Source organism: Trachemys scripta, chromosome 1 (genome assembly GCF_013100865.1).
Source record: "Trachemys scripta elegans isolate TJP31775 chromosome 1, CAS_Tse_1.0, whole genome shotgun sequence".
In the NCBI taxonomy this organism is placed as follows: Eukaryota; Metazoa; Chordata; order Testudines; family Emydidae; genus Trachemys; species Trachemys scripta.
In genome coordinates, this window is record NC_048298.1 from 88,287,859 (window position 1) to 88,307,222 (window position 19,364).

Genomic DNA, 19,364 nt, shown 5'->3' on the forward strand with positions numbered 1-19,364 from the left:
ATAAAAGAGGGACAGAGACCTCATAGAATATCAGGGTTGGAAAAGAGACCTCAGGAGGTCATTTAGTCCAACCCCCTGCTCAAAGCAGGACCAATCCCCAACTAAATCATCCTAGCCAGGGCTTTGTCAGGCCTGACCTTAAAAACCTCTAAGGATGGAGATTCCACCACCTCCCTAGGGAACCCATTCCAGTGCTTCACCACCCTCCTAGTAAAATAGTGTTTCCTAATATCCGAGCCTGGACTCTGTGACTGCATTAGTCGCCAACAGGGGAGTGTGGCAGGAGAGGACACAGAACATGTCTACAAATAACTTTTTCTGGACTGCTGAGGTGGGGGGAGAGGCCAGATTCCATTTGGCACTGTAGAACTCTGAGGACGCTCTGGGATCGGGAGCGAAGTCTCTGGAGCCTCGGGAGGTGCAGGTTTGGAGACATGTGGTTCCTACCTAGTCCAAAGTAACCTGCCGTGCTCCCCCACAAGATCCATGTTAACAGGCAACACTGCCTCTCTCTTTCCTTGGCCACATGTATCGTGTCCTTTATCTGGTGGCTAGTCCAGAAAAGGAGGACAAGCGCTCACTACTGCTACCAGCTGAGGGAGTTGCAATAGCCCCAGAATCTGGGACTTCAAGCCCCTAGAGTGACCTCTTACCTTTATAAACCCCACCCCCCGCCCCCATACACAGCTATTTTAAAGTTTAGCCTGATAGTAAAGAGACCCCTTTTCAACCCTTCACCACACAAGAGAAAGCCGGCAGCATTTGTCATTAACTATTTATTTCTCCTCTCCTGGCTCCCAAACTGCTTCTCCTCCCTACTGCCACCAGCCACCTTCGAGTTCTCCCTCTTCTCTCCCCGGCTCTGCTCACTTGAGTGCAGCAGCTCAGCAGATGGTCCAGCTTTACTCTTTCACTTCCATTCTTCTTCACTTCTTTGGGTGGCTGCATTTGCCATTGAGCAGGCTGATGGAAATACCTGAGTGCTCTGTCTAGGCCAGGGGTCTCCAACACGCGGCCTGCGGGGCTATTTCTCTAGGTAAGCGGCTCCAGGCCACAGGCCAATGCCATCCTGCACCCCAACCCCCTGCCGTGAGCCCCCTGCCTGCACCCCAACCCCCTACCTCACCCCTCCAACTCCCTTGCCCTGAGCCCCCTGCCTGCACCTCAACCCCCTGCTGCACCCCAACTCCCTGCCCTCAACCTCCTGCCACATCCTACATCCTTCCTGCACCCCAACTTCCTCTCCTGAGCCCCCTTCTGCATCTTCCACCCCCTGCCCTGAGCCCCCTGTCTGAACCCCAACCCTCTGCCACACACCACACTCCCTCCTGCACCCTGTACCCCAAGCCCCTGCCCAGAGCCCCCTACTGCACCCCGACCCCCTACCTCACCTCTCCCTCTCCCCGCCCTGAGCCCCTGCCACACTCCTCCTGCCCCTCTGGGGGTAGGACTGGGGGCAGCGAGGGGGGGGGGTGTCAGTGATGCGGCCCTCGGGCCAATGAACTAGTCCTCAGCCGGCCCTCGTGGTCATTTGAGTTTGAGACCCCTGGTCTAGGCTCACAGGCCCAGCAGCTAAAGCCAAGCGCTGCTGAAAGCAGGGGAGATTAGCCTGGATTGGCAGGAGTTGAGGCTTGGCCCATAGGGACCCCAGGCACTGCCACCGCTGCCACCTTCATGGTGAATCCTCCAATGCCTCGCCAAAGGGCTCTTCCACATTCTGCAAACTGGCATCACTGGCTGACTGTCTAGGAGAACAGAAACCCTTTGTTAGAGCCGGAGAGTCTCTTGCCACGGCTCCCTGAGGGTCACAGTCAAACACCTGCGAGTCTTTAGGAGGCTCTCAAGCAGTTCCCTGCTCAGGCACTTGGCACCCACTAGCAATGGTCTCTGACAGCGGCATTGCCAAGGGGAGCTCAGCAGATGGTCCCTTCTATGGCTTCCTGAGTGGGAGGGAGGTTGGTCTTGTCATTTAAGGCCTAGTGTCAGAGTCAGGGCTCCTGGGTTCTCGGACTTTGGAAGTGGGTGGAGTCTAGCGGTTGGAGCTGGACTGGTATCAGGCCCATGCTTCCTTCCTGCCTCTGTCAGGGACGTCGTGTGTGACTTTGCAGCCAGTTGCTTTCTATCCCTATGCCCCAGCGAACAGGGATAATACTGACCCACCTCAGAGGGGCTGGCAGGGGTCACCAGCGTCATGACTCAAGTTGGAACCAGTTGTGCTCTTGGTAGTGAAGGGCCCAGATTCAGTCCCCATGGATGCCCAGGGTGTCTGTATTGTGGCCCTGGTTTGACTCACCTAGCATTACAGGCTGTTTAGCCCGGTCCTGGCCAGGCGTGGTGCATCTGCTCCTGGCCCTCTCATCACACACAAGAACATGGCCCACCAAGGACAATCCATCAGCTCCCATCTGGTGTTCAGCTCCAGGATGGATGGGGAGCCCTAGCCGGACCATAGAAAGACAGGGGGGTGTTCTTTGGTGGAAACTGCTGGAGCTTCAGCCTCTGCTCCCACCTCCACCCCCACCCCCACGCTAAGGGCTTCAAAAGTGGTGCCTGACCCCAGGTAAACAAAGTAGCCGAGCTGAGGCCAGGGTGGGACTGATCCTAAGAAAAGAGCAGATTTCTCCTCTGCTCTAGGGAGATTCCCCTAGGAAAAGCAGCTGGGGTGGGGCGATACAAGCACTACCCCTCAGCCCTTGAATAACGGGCAACTGGGACTTTGGGAGCCAAGGGACTGGTGTATCTTGCTGGAGATCAGAAAGGGGCAATGGAGAAATTGTACCAAAGTCAATGTCATGGCTGGGTCAAGTGCAGCCAGACCTACTGGTCAGATCCAGAGTCCACACTCACATGACAGGAGTGGAGAGTCAGCCAGGTCAGGATACTGGAAGATCAGCAGCAAAAGACAAACTTGCTATCACCACCACAACTCAGTTGCCAGGAAATCAAGCCAGGGGAGCGGCAGCAGAACCAGGCAGCGCACGGTCCAGAACCGGGTGTTCAGTCAGCTTCGTGTTCCTGCTGCTGTCTTACGCAGGGCCAGGGGGCCAGTGAGCTTTCCTGGGACTCCTCCAATAGGACCTCATGAGTGGAGCCTCAAACTGGGGGTGAACTTCATGGGTCCAAGGTAAGCAATTTTCAGCAGGCTTCAAGGTGGAGGGTTGGAGTGTGGCTGCTCCCATGAACCCTGCAGACCCGGGTTGGAGACCCCTGGGTCGTGACAGTGAGTGATCTCTCCCTGCTCAAGCCTCCTGCAGCAGGAAACAGTCTCCAGGATCCTGGACACCGCCTCTGAGAATAAAATGAGGATATGATGAGAAATAGGGCTCTGTACCAGGGCTGGGATCCAGGGACAGGGAAAGCTCCCAGACAGGCTATGCATCCGGGGATGCCATTTCTCCCCCAAGAGACCCACACGCCCCAAGAAGTAAATGGCTCTTACCTCAATGAGGGACTGGGGTCTTCCATCTAAGCCTCTTTGAGAGCCGGCATTGCTGGGACGAGGTGACCTGTCCCCACTGCTCCCTGACGTGGCTCAGCTACAGGAAGCGCCCGTCTGGGAGGCTGCGCCAGATCCCAGGGCCTGAAAGACAGCTGGAAGGAGGCTCCTATTCCTGTCACACCCAGAGACCGCATAGAAGGGCCAAGGGGAGAATAAAGGGCAGAAGGTGAAGCTAGCCCTGAGCCTCTGTCCCACCCCCACCTCCTCAAAAGTGGAGCTTTCCGAGCTCCAGTGGGGCTGTGGCCCTGACACAAGGGCTTTTCTGCACCATATGGGGCAGGGAGAGCTCTGCCTGGGCGCAGCGGGAATAAGGGGGGGTAGACCAAGGAAAGGGGGGGAGGGGAGTGGGTGCAAGGGAAAGAGGTCCTGCCCCGTATGAAGGAATTTGGAGGGCAAAGGGAAGAACCCTGCTCCACAGAGAGGGGAGAGAGTTTCTGTGAGTGCCAGGGGGCTCCATTTCCCCTTCTCGCTCTCCCAATCAGAGGGAGGCCACTCCAACTGTCCCAGTCTGGTCCTGACCAGAGTCTGCAGGGTAGCAGTGGGCCCACAATAGGGCTAAGCGGTTTTGACAGGGTTGGGACTCACCAGCATGGCGCCTCCCGCTGGTCGCTCTGGGAATTAGCTCAGTCCATGGGGAACGCCCTCTGCTGGCAGCGTCCCATCCGTCTCTTGTCCTCCGTTGTCATCTGGAGCCGCGTTGCTCTCTGCTTGACACTGCCCTGCAGGCCACTGCCCCTCCAGCAGTGCCCACTAGTCCATCCTCACCCCATTCCAGGGGTGGGGGTTAGCAACAGTCCTTGCACCTGCCTCGGTGGCCAACAGCAACCCCCAAAGTCTAGCCCCTTGTCTCAAGGGCCGGTTACAATTTGTCTCGGCCATCGGATGGCCAGATGCAGTACTACCCAGCCCGAGATGCTGGTCTCCTGCTCTGGAGACAGACCTTCCCCCATGAAATTCTGAGACAGACTACCTGCTGCTCTCCTGGGCAGCCATTATAGAGGGCCTAGCCTAGCCTAGCCCTGATTGGCTGGCTCTAATCTTGGCCCTGATTGGCTCTCCGTAGGCCCTTCCCTGATTGGCTGACGGCTTGCACAGCCATTCTGGCCTAGTCTAGTTCCCTCTCACATGGGGGTGGGGCAGCCATCCCACCACAAACCCTCCCCCTTAAAAAATGCTCACGGGGGAGGGGAGGAAAGGGGTCCCTATCACCCCAGCTTCCTTCGTAGTGGGGCATGCAGGGCATCCCTTTCCTCTCGCAGGCCCTGCAAAGTCTGGAGCCAGCTGCTTCCCAGCTGTAGGGTCCAGGTTCCCACTGTTGAACGCCCTGGTCCTACGTGGGTTCCTACTTCTGTTTGGGTTCCCCCATGGGCCCTCCTGGCTCCTATGTGGGTTCCCTCATTTCGGTGGGGCCTCTCTGCCCCAGCCCCTTTCTCTCTAGGGGCCTCCGTCTTCACCACCTCTTCTCTGGGTGGAGTCTCTGACCGAGCCCTTGTCTCAGATACTCCCCCTTTCTGCCTTAGGGGGCAGTGCCTCTTTAGATGTCCCCGTTGGTGGCAGTGGAAGCACTTTCTGGGTCATCCCCCTGCCACATCCCTACTCCTGCTTGTTTGGGCCCTAGCCCTTCCTTCTGGGCTGGCCCAGGCCTTGGAAGTCCTGTAGGGGCACTCTCTCTTCAGGTGCCCTGGCTCCCCACAGACCCAACAAGCTGGGGGCCCCCTGTTACTCTCACAGGGGGTGCCTTTTCTGGGTGGGGCCTCTCTGCCCCCTCCCAGGAGGGACACTCCCTCCTTTAGTGTCCCTATCACCTACAGGCGAAGCAGTTCAGCCTTCCTGGCCCCTCACCCTCAGTGCCGGATCTCGTTTGGTCTGGGTGCCGACCTCCACAGCAGCCAGAACAACTCCCTCTGCTGTTCGGCAAGCCGAGCCACCCAGGCCCTCCAATAGAAGTCTCTTTTCTCCACCATTTTGGTCTCTCCATGTGGCACAATCTGCCTAGTCCTCTTGATGGTGTCCTTCTTCAGGCCACTTCCCTCCAGCAGTGCCCCCTAATCCAACCTCATCTCCTTCCGGCGGGGAGGGGGGAAGCAGGTTAGCAACAGTCCTTGCACATGCCTCAGTGGCCAACCAAAACCCCTAAAGTCTAGCCCCTTGTCTCAAGGCCCAGTTGCAGTTTGACTCAGCCACCACATGGCCAGGTGCAGTACAAGAGGGAACGGGGGAACCCAGGCCTACCAACTATCCTGGGTCCAAACCCAGGGATCCTCTAGTGGCAGTCTCCCTGTTCTCCCCTTGTCCAACTGTCCCTGGGCCACTTCTCCTCTGGGCCCTTTCTATCAGGGCCCGCAGTCTGGCAGGTCTTGGGACGGAGCTGTAGTATGCTCCCTTAAGCCTGCCCAGCACTGCTCTTTTGGAGATGCTGGTCTCCTGCTCTGAAGACAGACCTTCTCCCATCAAGGTCTGGGGGATACTGCCTGCTGCTCGCCTGGGCAGCCTTTATATAGGGCCTAGCTTAGTCCTGATTGGCTGGCTCTAATCTCGGCCCTGATTGGCTCTCAGTTGGCCCTTCTCTGATTGGCTACCAGCCTCTGCAGCCGCTCTGGCCTACTCTAGCGCCCTCTTGCATGGGGGTGGAGCAGCCGCCCCACCTCAGCGATCAGCTGTCGCAACCAGGCTACGGCCTGGGCTGAGGGGCTGGCTCCAGGCACCAGCGGAGGAAGCACATGCCTGGGGCGGCATTCCGTCCATTCTTGGGGCAGCACAGGCCGGGCGACTTTTTTGGTTTTTGCACTTCAGCAGTTCGGGCGGCGGCAGTCCGAGCGTTGTTCTTGTTTTTTTTTTCTGCTTCAGCAGTTCGGGTGGCAGCAGTCCAAGTGGTTGGGGGGTTTTTGGTTCATTTTGCTCACTTTGGCGGTCCGAGTGCTGTTGTATTTTTTTTTTTTTTTTGCTTGGGGCAGCAAAAATGGTAGAGCCGGCGCTGCTGGGCTGAGGTCGCTCAAGTGGTCAGCCCCTCAACACACTGTGTCGGGGGTGGCTCAGGCCTGGGCGGGGCCCAAGCACCCCACAAACAACCAGACTTCAAGGGCGGGCCTTGGCCTGGGTGGAACCCTGGCAGCCAGCAAACTGACAGACTTGACAGGGCTGGCTCTAGCCTGGGCGGGGCCCCGGTGGCCAGCCCACAAACAGTTCCTGTCCTGGGCTAGAGCCTCCTTGCACCGTGTAGGGGGTCAGCCACCCAGGGTGGGGTGGCAGGGGGACGCGATCCCACCCTCCTCCCCCGCGTCCCAGCCCAAGGCGCTGGCACGGGCAGGATTGGTTGCCCCTGCGTCGGCGGGGATCCAGCCGCAACACGCCGACTGAATCGCGCCGGGCTCTGCAGCCAGCAGCTCCCGGGCTGCCCCTGGGCTACTTCCTGCCTCCCCGGGGTTTGGTACCTGCGGCCTCCAGGCCTCTTCCGGCTCCTTGGGGTAAACCGCAGCGGGTACTCCGGGCCAGTCCTCGTCCATGTCTGGGGTTAGGGGTAGGGGACTCTGGAGAACAGGCCAAGTGTCCTCCTCTGTTGCAGGCTGTCCCCCAACTGTGGTGAAGGGCCGGCCTTTTATATTTCCGACCCCACGCCCCGGTCCTTATGGCGAGGGGGGCGGGGCGATATAGACTCCGCCCTCCAAGGGGCCTGTAGGGGGGCCCTCGCTCTCCCGCTCAGAGGGAGGCCGCTCAGTTGCAACAGAGTCTACCAGAGGCCCCGGTGGCCAGCCAACAGGCGAGGGGGGTGGGGCGATATAGGCTCTGCCATCCAAGGGACGTGTAGAGGGGCCCTCGCTCTCCTGCTCGGAGGGAGGCCGCTCAGTTGCAACAGAGTCTACCAGAGGCCCCGGTGGCCAGCCAACAGGCAAGGGGGGTGGGGCAATATAGGCTCTGCCCTCCAAGGGGCGTGTAGAGGGGCCCTCGCTCTCCTGCTCGGAGGGAGGCCACTCAGTCTCACTACACTCCCCGTTTAGAGGGAGCAGGAGTTGCTGGTGGCCTTGGAGGCAGAATTCCTGCAGCGCCTCCGGCACTTGGCGCAAGTGCCGGATGATGTGAAGTTGCTTCATTATGTTGGCCGTGACGACCTCCTGCTGCAAGGGAACGAGGACCTGTCAGAGACTCAGATTGCTCCGTGGAATCAGGGGGAATTAAGGGCACCTGGGACCAGCGGCAATTCCACCCAGCACCCGCGCACCTCTGAGGGATGAAGTCCCCCTCCTGACCCCCAGAATGGAGTCTTGTTTTCCTTTCAAGGGACCTCCAGTGCCAACAACCTCCTTGTAGGGGGAGCTCCTGCCACCTCCCACCCAGTGCCCCTGACAGCTGTTCCACCTCCAATCCATTGCTCAAGTTCTCTGACCCCTCTCCTTCACCCCCACCCAGGTTGGGCAGGGAGGGGGCTCTAGCGGGGCGGGGGGGCGGAGGGATTCTGGCAGCAGTGAAGTGGGATGTGGGGAGCTTGAGACCTTTCCCCAAGTCATCCCAGCCACTGAGGCTGAAGCCGCAGGATGGCAGCTCTGGTGAATGGGGCAGATCAGCAGCCCCTGCTGACTGAATCCTCCCGTTCTCTCTAGAGCAAGTCCAGCCCTGCCGGCAGCATTACGAGCTTCCCCCGCCCATGTGCCTCAGAACTGCCCGGTCAGTCGCCATCGCCCCTCAGTCCTTGGCCTCCCAGACTGCCAGTGACGGGAACAACTCTGGGTGGTGGCACGGGTGACAGGAGAGGCTCGCAAAGGGCACGTAGAGGACTCTGCTGCCCTTCCCAAGAACAGAAGTCCGTGCTGAGGCAATGCTTGTCATTCATTAGCCTTGCTAAAGAGCTGGGCTGGAGCTGCTCCGGGGACAAGCTGGCTCCCTCCTGCTCATGGAGGTGAATTCATCTCCCTTCCCAGGAGCACCTGCTCTCACTCTCATTCCCCACCAGTCGCCTTGCTGCCAGGCCGGCGAATGGCCAGAGGATGGGAATGAGGCCTGGGCCCCGCCCCAATCTCCTGAGTCTAATGCAGCTGCTCACCGTGCTCCCCATCAGCTGCTCGGCTTGCCCCAGGAGGGAGTAAGTGAGGAGCAGCCCAGCCTGGCTGACACGCAGCAGGGGGTCGTGCATGGCCAGCACTGCCGTCTGCAGGAAGAATCTTCTCTGCCCCTCCGAGAAAAATTTGGCAAAAACCTGAAACCAACCAGATGTGAGGCTTCAGCAGATTGCCCCGAACCAGGCTCCAAATCCTGGCCTAGAACGGCAACTCCGTCGCATGGCTCCAGGAGGCAGCCACCTGCCCTGCAGAGCTGTGCCATGCCCTGGCAGAGTGTCCTTACCTCCCCTACCCTGGCGGTGTTCTTATAGCCGAGGAGCCTGTTGTCCTGGTGCCAGTCCCAGCACCAAAGGTCTTCGACCTCATGGATGTTCAGGTCTGGGAAAGAGAGAGACACATACACATTGGTCATTCTGGTTGCAGGGCTTGTGTCCTTCCAATCCCATTGGTGGCTGCACAGTGGGCAGAGCCCAACAGAACTGCGGGGGTGGTGGAGAACACAGAAAGAGATAGAGAGAGACTGATCCGCCAGCCGGGGTCACTCGGAGAGAAATTGGCTGGGGTCCCAGTCTCACTCGTCTAGCCGGGTTCCTTACCCCTCTGGCGCAGCAGGAACTGGTAGAGCCGGTAAACCCCCTCCCTGGCCTGCCGGCTGATGTCCTCATCTGGGTCACCGACGAACAGAGCCAACTGCGCCACGTGGTGGCCCATGCTGGGGAATTCAGCTGAGTTCTAATGGAAGGGAGAGGGAAAGGGGTCTCCATCAGCATTTTCCTGTCAGCTCCCAGTCCCCGCCTGGGCCAGGACTCTCCTTCCCCTCAGCCCCTCTGCAGGAGATGCTAGAGGATAGGAGATAGAGCTGGATCCTTAGTTATCTCTGCCCGCAAGGGAGCCCGGAGAACAGGGATGTGGGCAGGGCCCTCCAGGAGGATTTGCTTCCCCAGCTGCTCCAGGATGACTAGAAGGCAAGAACCTGGAGCATGGTCTCCTTACAAGCGAGAGTCGCCACTTAACCAGGACAAGAAGAACTTGACTCAAGCCAGGCTCATTCTCTGCACTGATTCTGCCTCCCCAAGAGGAACACTCCTAGCCCACAGCCCCTGCAGCAGCAGATCCTCCAGCCCGTTGGAGCCGGCCCCCCTATGCCTGGAGTCAGGAAGCTGGGCTCAGAGGCCACTTACGTCAAAGTCAGGGAGGGTGATGACGGACGTGAGCAGGGCCGCGCTGCTCCTGATGGCCTTGGCTCTCTCTCGTGGCACCCTGGACACGGTCCAGTAGTTAATGTGCTGTGGGGAAAGGAGGCAGCTCAGGATTGATGAGGGGGTGCATGTGTAGTGCTAATGGCCCGCCCCATCCCAAGGGGGCTGAGACATTGCATGCGGTGGGGGTGGAATATCAGATTCATTGACTGCAGAGCTTTAGAAGGGGACTCTTGCCCCCAGGACGATGCTTGTATCCTGCAGGTCACAACTTGTCATTGTCTCTCTAGATTGGGACAATGCTCGGTGTTGGGGCTGGTCCCATCCTCCCTGAACTCCTGATTCCTGAACAGCTCCCCAGGAAGGAGACAGACCCCTCCCCCCTCCCTGGCTCTCAAGTCTTTGGCTGGGTGAAAGGACTGAGTGTGAGCACAATCCCCCCAGGAATCTCGGGGCCCGTCAGAGACAAGGGCTGATTCTCTGAGGCCCTCCTGTTTCTCTAGGAATGAGGCTGTGGCTCGTCTCTGAGGACCATCTTCTGGATCTCCCAGGAGGGGTTCAGACTCTCACTCCCCAAGCCAGCCGGGGGCCCTGTGGTTAGTGCTCAACACAAGCAGGCAGAGCTCTGGCTTGAAGTCCCAGCTCCTTCCTCTCTCCTTCAAGGAGGAAAGGCCTGACCCTGCATTGCACTGACTGCCCTGACCAAGGATGGCCACTGGGGGCCCAGCTAGGAGGACAGACTGGAAAATAGATCTAAGAGTTAAGGTAAAATTGCCCCCACCCCCTCATCGGGCTCACCTCCAAGATGTAGTGGAGCTTGTCCGTGTCTGGGGTCTTTGCCAGCAGGTTCCCCAGCATGGCGTCCAGAAGGTCTGGTATGACCCTATGCAGATCCTGCAAAGCAAGGGAGAGCTGTGGGTCAGAGTTTAGGGAAACTGGGGCTACACCTGCCACAGGATGGGAAGAGGGGTCTCTGGGAAGCACTGGTGAGACCCCCAAACACATATCCTGGCCTCTCTCATTCACATCCCACTGCAGGCAATTAGCAAGGATTCGGGCAGGATAACAGCTGGCTGATCTACCTGGACTTGGTTGGTGTCCGTCTGCGTGCCCAGGGTGAAGACTGCGTGCAGGGTGGCTCGGAGGAGGTGGGTCTCCAGCTCCGGCTCCAGGGCAGGTGTCATGGTGCTGGCAAGAGAGAGGAGCCGGTATTAGACTGTGCAGTGCGGGGGTGGGACTGGCACCAACACGGACGTGAAACTGCAGGGAAATAGGCAGAGGCTGGCGAGAATGGAAACTGAGGCACTGAGCCAGGGAATGATAAGGCCAAGGTTTCCCAGACCGACAGTGGCAGGGCAGGAATGGCGCCTGTTCCCTGGACCCTGCTGTCCCTCCTGTATCTGATCCTGGGAGTCAGCCTCTCCCCAAAGCCATTGCAATGTGACTGGAGTGAAAAGAACAGAGCAGCCAGGAGAGGGAGTGACCCTTCCTGCCACCTCTGCCAGAGGAGCCACCCTTGGGGGGTGAGCTGGGAGTGGGAGGGGCAGTGACTCCCAGCCATGGGCCTGAGCAGCACCGGGGTTAGGGGAACTGGGCGGGAGGGTCTCGGTACCTGAGGTTGGCCACAGCAATGAGGGAGTTGGCCAGGACGGCGCCGGGTAGAGAGTTAGGAGGAAGCTCCTCAATGAGCTCCTGTGAGATGCAAAGGAGACAAAGGAGCGTGTGAGATTCGGGCCTCACTGGCACTCCCCAAGGAGGAGATTACATAGCCAGCAGGATCCCCCCAGCTGCCTCCCGCTCCTCCGATTCCTGCCCACTAGTTCTCCCGTCTCCTCTCCCCAATCTTCAGCCCCAGCAATCCCTGCCCTCAGCTGCCCTCCAGCACCAGCCATCCCCCAACCCTTGGCCCGGGGAGACCCCTGCCCCTCCCATATCTCTGTCCACCCTCCAGCTCCCGGGTGCCGTGTCTCACTCACCACAATCCTCTCCGCCACAGCCGCCTTCGAGCAGTGTGGCTCCAATGTGTAGTCCCCTCTCTGCTGGGCAGCGAGGCACGCGGGGTAGATGGCGTGCAGGAACACGAGCTGCTGCACCTCGTCCTGCGCCCACCAGGAGTGGGGTTAGGGGAGAGAGAGCCAGTTAGCCAGGGACCTCCCTGCCCCAGCCACACCAGCTGCAGGACTTAGGCCTGAATGGGGGATAGTGGGGACCTGCCTATTGTTCAAATCACCCACAACTCCTCCACAATCAGGGTCAGGAACTGGGACAGTGCCTGTGGGGGGAGGAGACCCTGGCTGGTGTGTGACAAACACCCCCATCTTGGGGGTCCCAGATCATGAAGGAGAAAGGTCCCCATTAGAGCCAAGACCTTCTGCAGGGGGTCGGGATGCTGGGAAGGAGCAGGACAATCTCAGTTCCAGCACAGCTGGGGAACGTTTGTACCTTTTCTCGGGCATGGAGCTGCTCTCGGATGTTCATGAGAGCAGCCTCCTCTGTTATCAAGTCTACCCGTTCTTCTTTCTCCTCGTCGTCCTCGGAGTCCCTGGCGGACGCTGCACCAGGGAGAGAAGGGGACAAGGTGACTCCTGCTGCCACTCGGGGGAAGGACAGGGGCATGGTGGGACAATGTGTCCCCTTCCCACCTCCGGGACATAGGGCAGATTGGGCCCCACACTCCCCCCTCTCAGTGATGGCATCAGCCCCCAACTCCTCCAGGAGCCCATAGCAAAGAGACCCTCCCCACTGTCCTGGACTCCCTTGGAGGTGCCTCCCCCCACCCCTGCCCAATGGAGCACCAAGGACCAAAGTGGCAGCATCTAGTGTCCGTGGAGTTCACATGGCTCAGGCCAGACACCTGGGCTGGAGACCTGCCCCCATAGCACTGCTCAAGGGCCTGGGCCCAGAGTGTTCACAGCCCCCTCCTCACCCCTCCCCAAGCCCAGCCTGGCTCCTCACCTAGAGCAAAGCAGAAGCGTCCGTCGGCCAGGCTGCTGTCCGAGTCGCAGGCGCTGCTGCTGTCGGATGGGGAGCGGCCTGAGCTGCTGGGGCTGGCAGAGAGATCCTCCCCCTCCTGCCCTGGGGAGGCTGGAAGGTCCTCCCTGACCGAGCAGGGCGATGCCCCCTGTTGGAAGTTGGGGCTGGGCTCCTGGGGCCGCTGCTGCCCACACAACAACAAGCCCCAGAGCCACCCTGTCCGGTTCCGCCCCTGGGCTGGGTCCTGCCTGCCCAGCCGCAGCCTGGCCCAGCTCCATTTTGGCCTGGGAGGTGATGCTCCCACCTCGGCGCCTGTGCCGGGAGTGGGTTTCCTCCGCCAGAAGGCTGGGCACTTCCACCTCCTGGCATGGCCGGGAGCTTCTTCCCCTCCAGTGGGGACGGAGGGGCCGCTTCGCTCCTGGGGAAGATGGTGGCTGCTTCCCTCAGGCTCTGGGGCCACCTGCAGAGCCTTCTTCCTGAACATCCTCAGGAGCCTGGCCATCCTGGAACCCAGCAGGGAGCAGGCGTGAGTCTGGGGTCAAGGCAGCCTCTCACTAACCAGCCTGTTTGGTCCCTCCCGATCCCTGCTCCAGCCAGAGCAGCTCCTGCTCCCCCCACAGGGGTGCAGGGAGGGCAAGCTACCCCCACTGGCAGGAGTTCATTGCATGATCTGCTCCCCCTCAACGCTCCCCCTTGTCATCGCTGGGGCTGCAAGAACCAGGGAGTCTCGTCCTTTTCAAGCACTGGGGTCAGTCACAAAGACATTGGTCACTTTGGACAAGCAGCTCCCTCCTGCCACCCCAGACCACACTCACACCCTCCCACCCTCCGCCCAGGCTGGAGAAGGAACAGAACCCAGGCAGGGCAGGCTTTAGGTCGATTCGCCCGATTCCCCAGAATCGGGCCCCGCGCCTAAGAGGGCCCCGCGCACTCACCCCAGCGGCATTCGTCTTCGGGGACCCCGCTCCCCTGGCCAGAGCACCGGCCGGAGCGCAGCAAGCCCCGTGGCCCTGCATTCCTGGCCAGAGCGCCGTCCAGAGTACGGCAGCCCCGCGGGGCCACCTCCCCCAGCCGGCAATCTGAAGGGCCGCCCCAGGAATTGGGCCCCGCACTTGCTAAACCCGGCCCTGAACCCAGGAGTCCAGACTTCTCCTGGGAAACCATTCCCCACTTCAAAGTCCATAGGCATAGCAAGGCCAGGGCCCCCTCGGTTCCCTGGACGGCTCTGGAGAAGCCCCTTCCTGGTCTGAGAGCGAGGGGGTCCTGGGGGCTGTTTGCAAATCCAATTTCCTTTGGGAGAGATTCTCTCCCCCTTTTTCTGCCTCTCCCCAGACAGACAGGGGATGCCCCCGAAGAACCCTAATGCCACTCACTTGTTCTGGTGACTGAGAGATGGATGGAGGATGTTCAGGGTCGTCCCTCGCCTTTCTCCTCACTCTCCAAGCCCAAGGCAGGCTGGAGAGGGTGGTGGTGAGCTGAGGAGTTACCCTGCCCAGGAAGCAGGCAGGGTGATGGCACGGGGCGATCGGCTGGCTGTGAAAAACAAGAGTCTGTCTTATTGCCAAGGGACAGAGAAACTCGGCCAGCAGCAGGGGGTGCAGAACACCGCCCTAGTGCAGGGGTGACAGCGCGTCCGGGATCCCGACATCCCAGCACTTTACACACCTTCCTGGAGCCTCCCGACCCCCCTGGGCTGTTGGGACTGCGACCCCAACCCTACTGATGAGAACCAGGCCTGGGATGGGAAGCTACTGGCACAGGGTCACACCAAGTGTCAGAAGAATGGATGGGACCCAGCAGGCCTTCTTTCCAGGCCCCTTCGCTAACCACTGCTGCACACTCCCTCCCACAGCTGGCAATTTCAACCAGGCCCCCATGTCCACTCCCTCTGCCTTTGAGAGGGAGTGTGCTCCGCTGGAGTGACTGGACCAGGAGACTGGGAGCCAGGACTCCTGAGTTCCATTGCTGGGTTTCCTGTTGGTTCCACTGCTGGGTGTTTTCCTTTTCCTGTGGGACTTTGAGCAAATTGTTCCCCCCTCTCTGGCTCTGTCCTCAGCAGTCAAACGAGGATTTCATACTTTCCCACTATTGGAAAGTGCTGGGAGAAGCCCCCAACAAAAGCTGCTCTGACAGCGCTAAGCAGCATCTGCCCATTGAAGGTGGGAGCGCACTGCCCAGGAGGAGGAGGGTTTGGCTCTGGGGTTTCACTTCAGCCCAGTCTAGAGAGAGGGGGCCAGCCATGGAGTCTGGCTCAAGAAGACCAAGTCTCCAATTTGTTAAGGGCGTTTTGAATTCCAATCCTGTGCTCCAAAGTGCTTGGTGTCATTTGCAAATTGTAGAAGCATGCTCTCCACTCCATTTTCCAAATCCTGAAGGAAAATATTGAATATTACCGGCCCCCGGACTGATCCCTGCCGGACCCACTAGGTACACCCTCGCCGTTGGACAGCCAGACATGGAGAAGGGCTCTTGGAGTCTGGGCTTTCAACCAGCTCTGCACTCACATTTCACTGATTACATCTAGACCACATTTCCCTCGTTCGCTGTGAGAATGTCCCATGGGACTGTGTCAAAAGCCTTAGAAACACCAAGAGAGATCACATCTACTGTTACCCACCTCCCCTAGGCCTATAACCTGCCAAAGAAGGAGCTAGGATTGGTTTGGAATGATTTGTTCTTGACAAGTCCATGCTCACTAGTAGGGTTACCATATTTTAATTTTTAAAAAGGAGGCCACTCCATGGGGCCCCGCCCCAACTCCGCCCCTTCCCCACCCCCAGCCCCGCCCCAACTCTGCCCCCTCCCCTGAACGCTCCGACCCCTGCTCCTCCCCCTCCCCTGCTTCCCGCGAATCAAATGTTCGCGGGAAGCCTGAAACAGGGAGGCAGCAGGTAGGCTGGGGCGGGGTGCAGCGCGGCCCAGTCCGGCCCCCCTGGCCGAGCAGTTCCCTCTGGTGGCTGGCCGGCCCAGGCCAAGAGGCTCTGGCCCCGGCGTCTCCCGCCCGGCTCGGGCCCTGGGGCGCCGGCCCCCGGCCAAGTGCCCCCACCCCCGGCCGAGCAACGCGCCAGCCCCCGGCCGAGCAACTCGCCGGCCCCCGGCCGAGCAGGTGGCAGCCCCCGGCACAGCCCCCAGTCCAGCACCGCGCCGGCCCCCGGCACGGCCCCTGGCCCAGCACTGCGCCGGCCCCGGGCCCAGCACCGCGCCAGCCCCGGGTCCAACACCGCGCCAGCCCCTGGCACGGCCCCCGGCCGAGCACCGCGCCGGCCCCCGGCCCCGTGCCCCTGCCACGGACCCCGGCCCAGCACCGCACCAGCCCCCGTCCGAGCACCGCGCCGGCCCCGGGCCCCGGCCGAGCACCGCACAGGCCCCCGGCCCCCAGCCCAGCACTGCGCCAGCCCCCGGACAAGTGCCCGCACCGCCGGCCCAGCACCACGCCAGCCCCGCGCCCCCGACCCCAGCCCCTGCCGAGCACCGCGCCTAGACAGCAAGGCGGTGGCAGAGCCAGAAAGAGAAGCCACCAGTCCTGACTCCTGTTCTAATGGACAGCAAACCCCGCAGAAGCACGGCAGAGGGGAAAGTAAGCCAGTCCAGTCCGGTACAGCGTACCAGCAAGAGACAGTATGCCGTGCCGGACTGGACCGGCTTCCGCAGCGGTGATTTAAAGGGCCCAGGGCTCCAGCCACTGCGGGGAGCCCCGGGCCCTTTAAAGCAGTGCCAGAGCTCCGGCAGCCAGGCTCCCGTGGTGATTTAAAGGGCCCAGAGCACCGCAGTGGCTGGAGCCCTGGGCCCTTTAATTCGCCCCTGAGCCCCGGGGCTTCCAGCCACCTCTGCAGCTGGTAGGTCTGGGGTGATTTAAAGACCCTGGGGCTCCCAGCCACAGCCGGAGCCCCGGGCCTTTAAATCTTGAAAGGCCCCGCCTCCTCCGGTTGAGGCCACACCCCCGCTCAGGACTCTGGCGTAACGGTAAATCCTTTAAGTTCCTTTCACCCCTGGGCAGGGATAGAGCCCAGGAATCGAGATGATGGGGAAATTTCATTGAAACCGTTTCTGTCAGAAAATCCCATTCAGACTAAACCAGTTTGTTTCTTGAACTCATAACAAGTGGGATGAAAGGTCTTTGCAAAAATATTTTGTTGCAAAACAAAAGCATCTCCTGTTTGTCACAGTGTGTTAAATTGTCTCCTCGCACACCAAGAGGAGACCCTTAGATCTCGAAAATTAGATAAGATGCTTCAGTCTGAGCTAAGTAGTTGCTGCTCTTATCAATTTCAAAATAAAAAAATACAAATAAAATAAACTATTTCAGCTATTCTATTATGTCACAATCTGATCTGAGTAAATGTGATAGGACACCTCATATTATGCACTCCTCCTAGTGACACTCTCCAATGGATCTCCATCCTCCACCCACCGTGAGGTAAGTAGGAGCGGATCATTATTATCCCTACTTGAAAGACGGAGAAGCTAAGGTTGAGAAAGGAGAATTGACTTGTCTTAGGTCACACAGCCAGTCAGTGGCAGAGTTGGGACTAGGACCCAAGAGCCCTGATTTTCAAACTAACCATCGGATCTTGAATTTGCGTGCAGGAGGTGAGCGCCGGCCGGGCAGGCCAAGCTTCAGAGCCAAGCGTTGGCCCCGCCCACTGGCGCAATGGTAACCTCTGACTAAGGCGCCACTTTTGGAAAATGTGCTGAGGGGAAGTGGCTGCTTCCCCTGCACACACACACACACACACACACCCCAGCTACGCTACTGGTGGGGATCACTGCCGGGGCACTATTTCAGCCCCACATTTTTGGGTGGACCTCCCACAGTGGGAGCTGCAGAGCACTCCCCCGCGACACACAAACACACACATCCTGGTGTTGGGAGGGGAACAGGGGAAAGGACAAAAGAAGCAAGAGAAGAAAAGAAAGGAGGGAGGGCTGGAGGAAAAGGTGAAACAAAAAGGACAAATCCCAATGTCACCAGTGATTCTAAGGGACAAAATCCCAGGTGCGGAATAAAATTCTGCCTCCTCCAGCTCGTGTTTTCCATGCCTAGAATTCAACTCTCACCCGATGGATCAGACTGAACAGGTTTCAAACCTCGAGGAGGCTCTTACCTTCTACGCAGGGACGGCTGCTTTCTAGTTCAATCACAAAAAGGGAAGGAGAAAACTCGACAGAGGTTCCTCCTGTCGCTCACGTACGTGAACCCGAATGTTCTCTCAGTCCTCAAAGAGAGACCTCGAGACAGAGACTTGCTGAAGCAAAGCCACAGGAGTCTCTGAGGTTTCCCGGGCCACTCGCCTCTGTCCTGCCTGGCTGATGTCAGCATCTCTCTGTGAGGTCACCACCTTTGACCAATAGTCTGAGGTCCTGCAAAAGGCCTTTGTGATGTCACTGCCATGCCCCTCCCTTGCTGGGCTAATGTCCTGCCCCTGGCCAGGCACCTGGGAGCTTTGAGCTACTCCCTGTGGATCACCCCACTCAAGGCGTGTTCATTCTAGGAAGCAAGCCGACTAGACAGTAAAACCTCAGACGCTGTTCCAATGCTACACTCAGTTTTTCAGAAATTAGTAGACTTGATGGCCAGAAGAGACCATTAGAGCATCTAATCTGACCCCCTGCATGTCACAGGCCTCCTGTATGACACAATAGCTACTTTGGGGGCAAACACATTCCAGAAAGGCATCTAGTCTTCATTAAATGACAGCAAGAGAGGGCGAATCCACCACTTTCCTTGGTAGCTTGTTCCTGTGGTGAATCATTCTCGCTGTTGAATATCTGTGTTTTATTTGTAATATGAATTTGTCTCTTTTCACCTTCCAGCCACTGGGTCTTGTTCTGCCTTTCTCTGCTCGATTAAAGAGCCCTTTAATACCCAATCTTTTCTCTCCATTAAGGCACTTCAACACTTCAATGAAGTCACCTTTCCATCTTCTTTTGATAAGCTAAAGAGGTTGAGCTCTTTCAATCGCTCACTAGAAGGCATTTTTCTCCAGCCCTCAGAACATTTGGTGGCTCTTTGCTGCCCCAGCTCCAATTTCACAATATCTTTTTCAAAGGAGGACACCAAAACTGGATGCAGTATTCCAATAGCAGTCTCACTGATGCCGTGTCACCTCCTGTGATGCTATTGACATAATCTGTAACTGTATAGATTACAGTTGTGACCACTGTTATATATTTGCAGCCAATATTGTATAAAGGTTGTCGTGGAAGGGGTCTATGGAGAGGTTCTGATTGGCTGATTATAATTATGCTATCTGTATATGTGTATCAGTTTTGTAGTTGACGTTATGAATATTGGCTCTATACTGTCTGTATTTCAAACTTGTGCTATGCTTCCGGGGAACACCCCAGACAAGCTGGTGTTAGTTCTGCCTAGCCTGCTTGATGGCCCACTGAGGACCATGAGCTATACAATTGATCCATTGAGAGAAGGTAGATACACCTTTCAGAGTAGCAGCCGTGTTAGTCTGTATCCGCAAAAAGAAGAACAGGAGTACTTGTGGCACCTTAGAGACTAACAAATTTATTAGAGCATAAGCTTTCGTGGACTACAGCCCACTTCTTCGGATGCATATAGAATGGAACATATATTGAGGAGATATATATACACACATACAGAGAGCATAAACAGGTGGGAGTTGTCTT

The 19,364-nt window shown here is 58.5% G+C and overlaps 2 protein-coding genes and 2 long non-coding RNA genes across 5 annotated transcripts in view; all 4 read right to left on the reverse strand.

The window, feature by feature from the left end:
* Positions 1 to 1,672: 1,672 nt before the first annotated feature.
* LOC117870123 lies at positions 1,673 to 2,985 on the reverse strand. Of its 2 annotated transcripts, none has more exons than XR_004643936.1 (3): positions 2,848 to 2,985; positions 2,294 to 2,437; positions 1,673 to 1,745 (listed from the first exon to the last, which is right to left on the reverse strand). It is a non-coding gene; the product is annotated as an uncharacterized LOC117870123 (long non-coding RNA). The 2 variants fall into 2 exon arrangements; XR_004643937.1 differs by having other exon boundaries at positions 1,712 to 1,741.
* A 19-nt stretch (positions 2,986 to 3,004) lies between these two features.
* LOC117870258 lies at positions 3,005 to 4,768 on the reverse strand. The gene is made up of 3 exons (XR_004643952.1): positions 4,085 to 4,768; positions 3,440 to 3,611; positions 3,005 to 3,288 (listed from the first exon to the last, which is right to left on the reverse strand). It is a non-coding gene; the product is annotated as an uncharacterized LOC117870258 (long non-coding RNA).
* Positions 4,769 to 6,764: 1,996 nt separating this feature from the next.
* Positions 6,765 to 9,276, reverse strand: LOC117879748 (protein diaphanous homolog 1-like). The gene is made up of 4 exons (XM_034775011.1): positions 9,147 to 9,276; positions 8,834 to 8,928; positions 8,535 to 8,687; positions 6,765 to 7,611 (listed from the first exon to the last, which is right to left on the reverse strand). The coding sequence occupies exons 1-4, from the start codon at positions 9,259 to 9,261 to the stop codon at positions 7,123 to 7,125; spliced, it is 852 nt and encodes a 283-aa protein (XP_034630902.1). The 5' UTR covers positions 9,262 to 9,276; the 3' UTR covers positions 6,765 to 7,122.
* A 440-nt stretch (positions 9,277 to 9,716) lies between these two features.
* LOC117886230 overlaps positions 9,717 to 19,364 on the reverse strand; it is a 46,169-nt gene continuing 36,521 nt past the window's right edge. Inside the window, exons 8-14 of the mRNA XM_034788287.1 lie at positions 12,705 to 12,796; positions 12,192 to 12,301; positions 11,726 to 11,848; positions 11,362 to 11,441; positions 10,832 to 10,937; positions 10,548 to 10,643; positions 9,717 to 9,836 (exon numbers count right to left, since the gene is read on the reverse strand). Of these exons, the coding sequence (XP_034644178.1) occupies positions 9,717 to 9,836; positions 10,548 to 10,643; positions 10,832 to 10,937; positions 11,362 to 11,441; positions 11,726 to 11,848; positions 12,192 to 12,301; positions 12,705 to 12,796 (727 nt within the window). The remainder of the gene's footprint in view (positions 9,837 to 10,547; positions 10,644 to 10,831; positions 10,938 to 11,361; positions 11,442 to 11,725; positions 11,849 to 12,191; positions 12,302 to 12,704; positions 12,797 to 19,364) is intronic.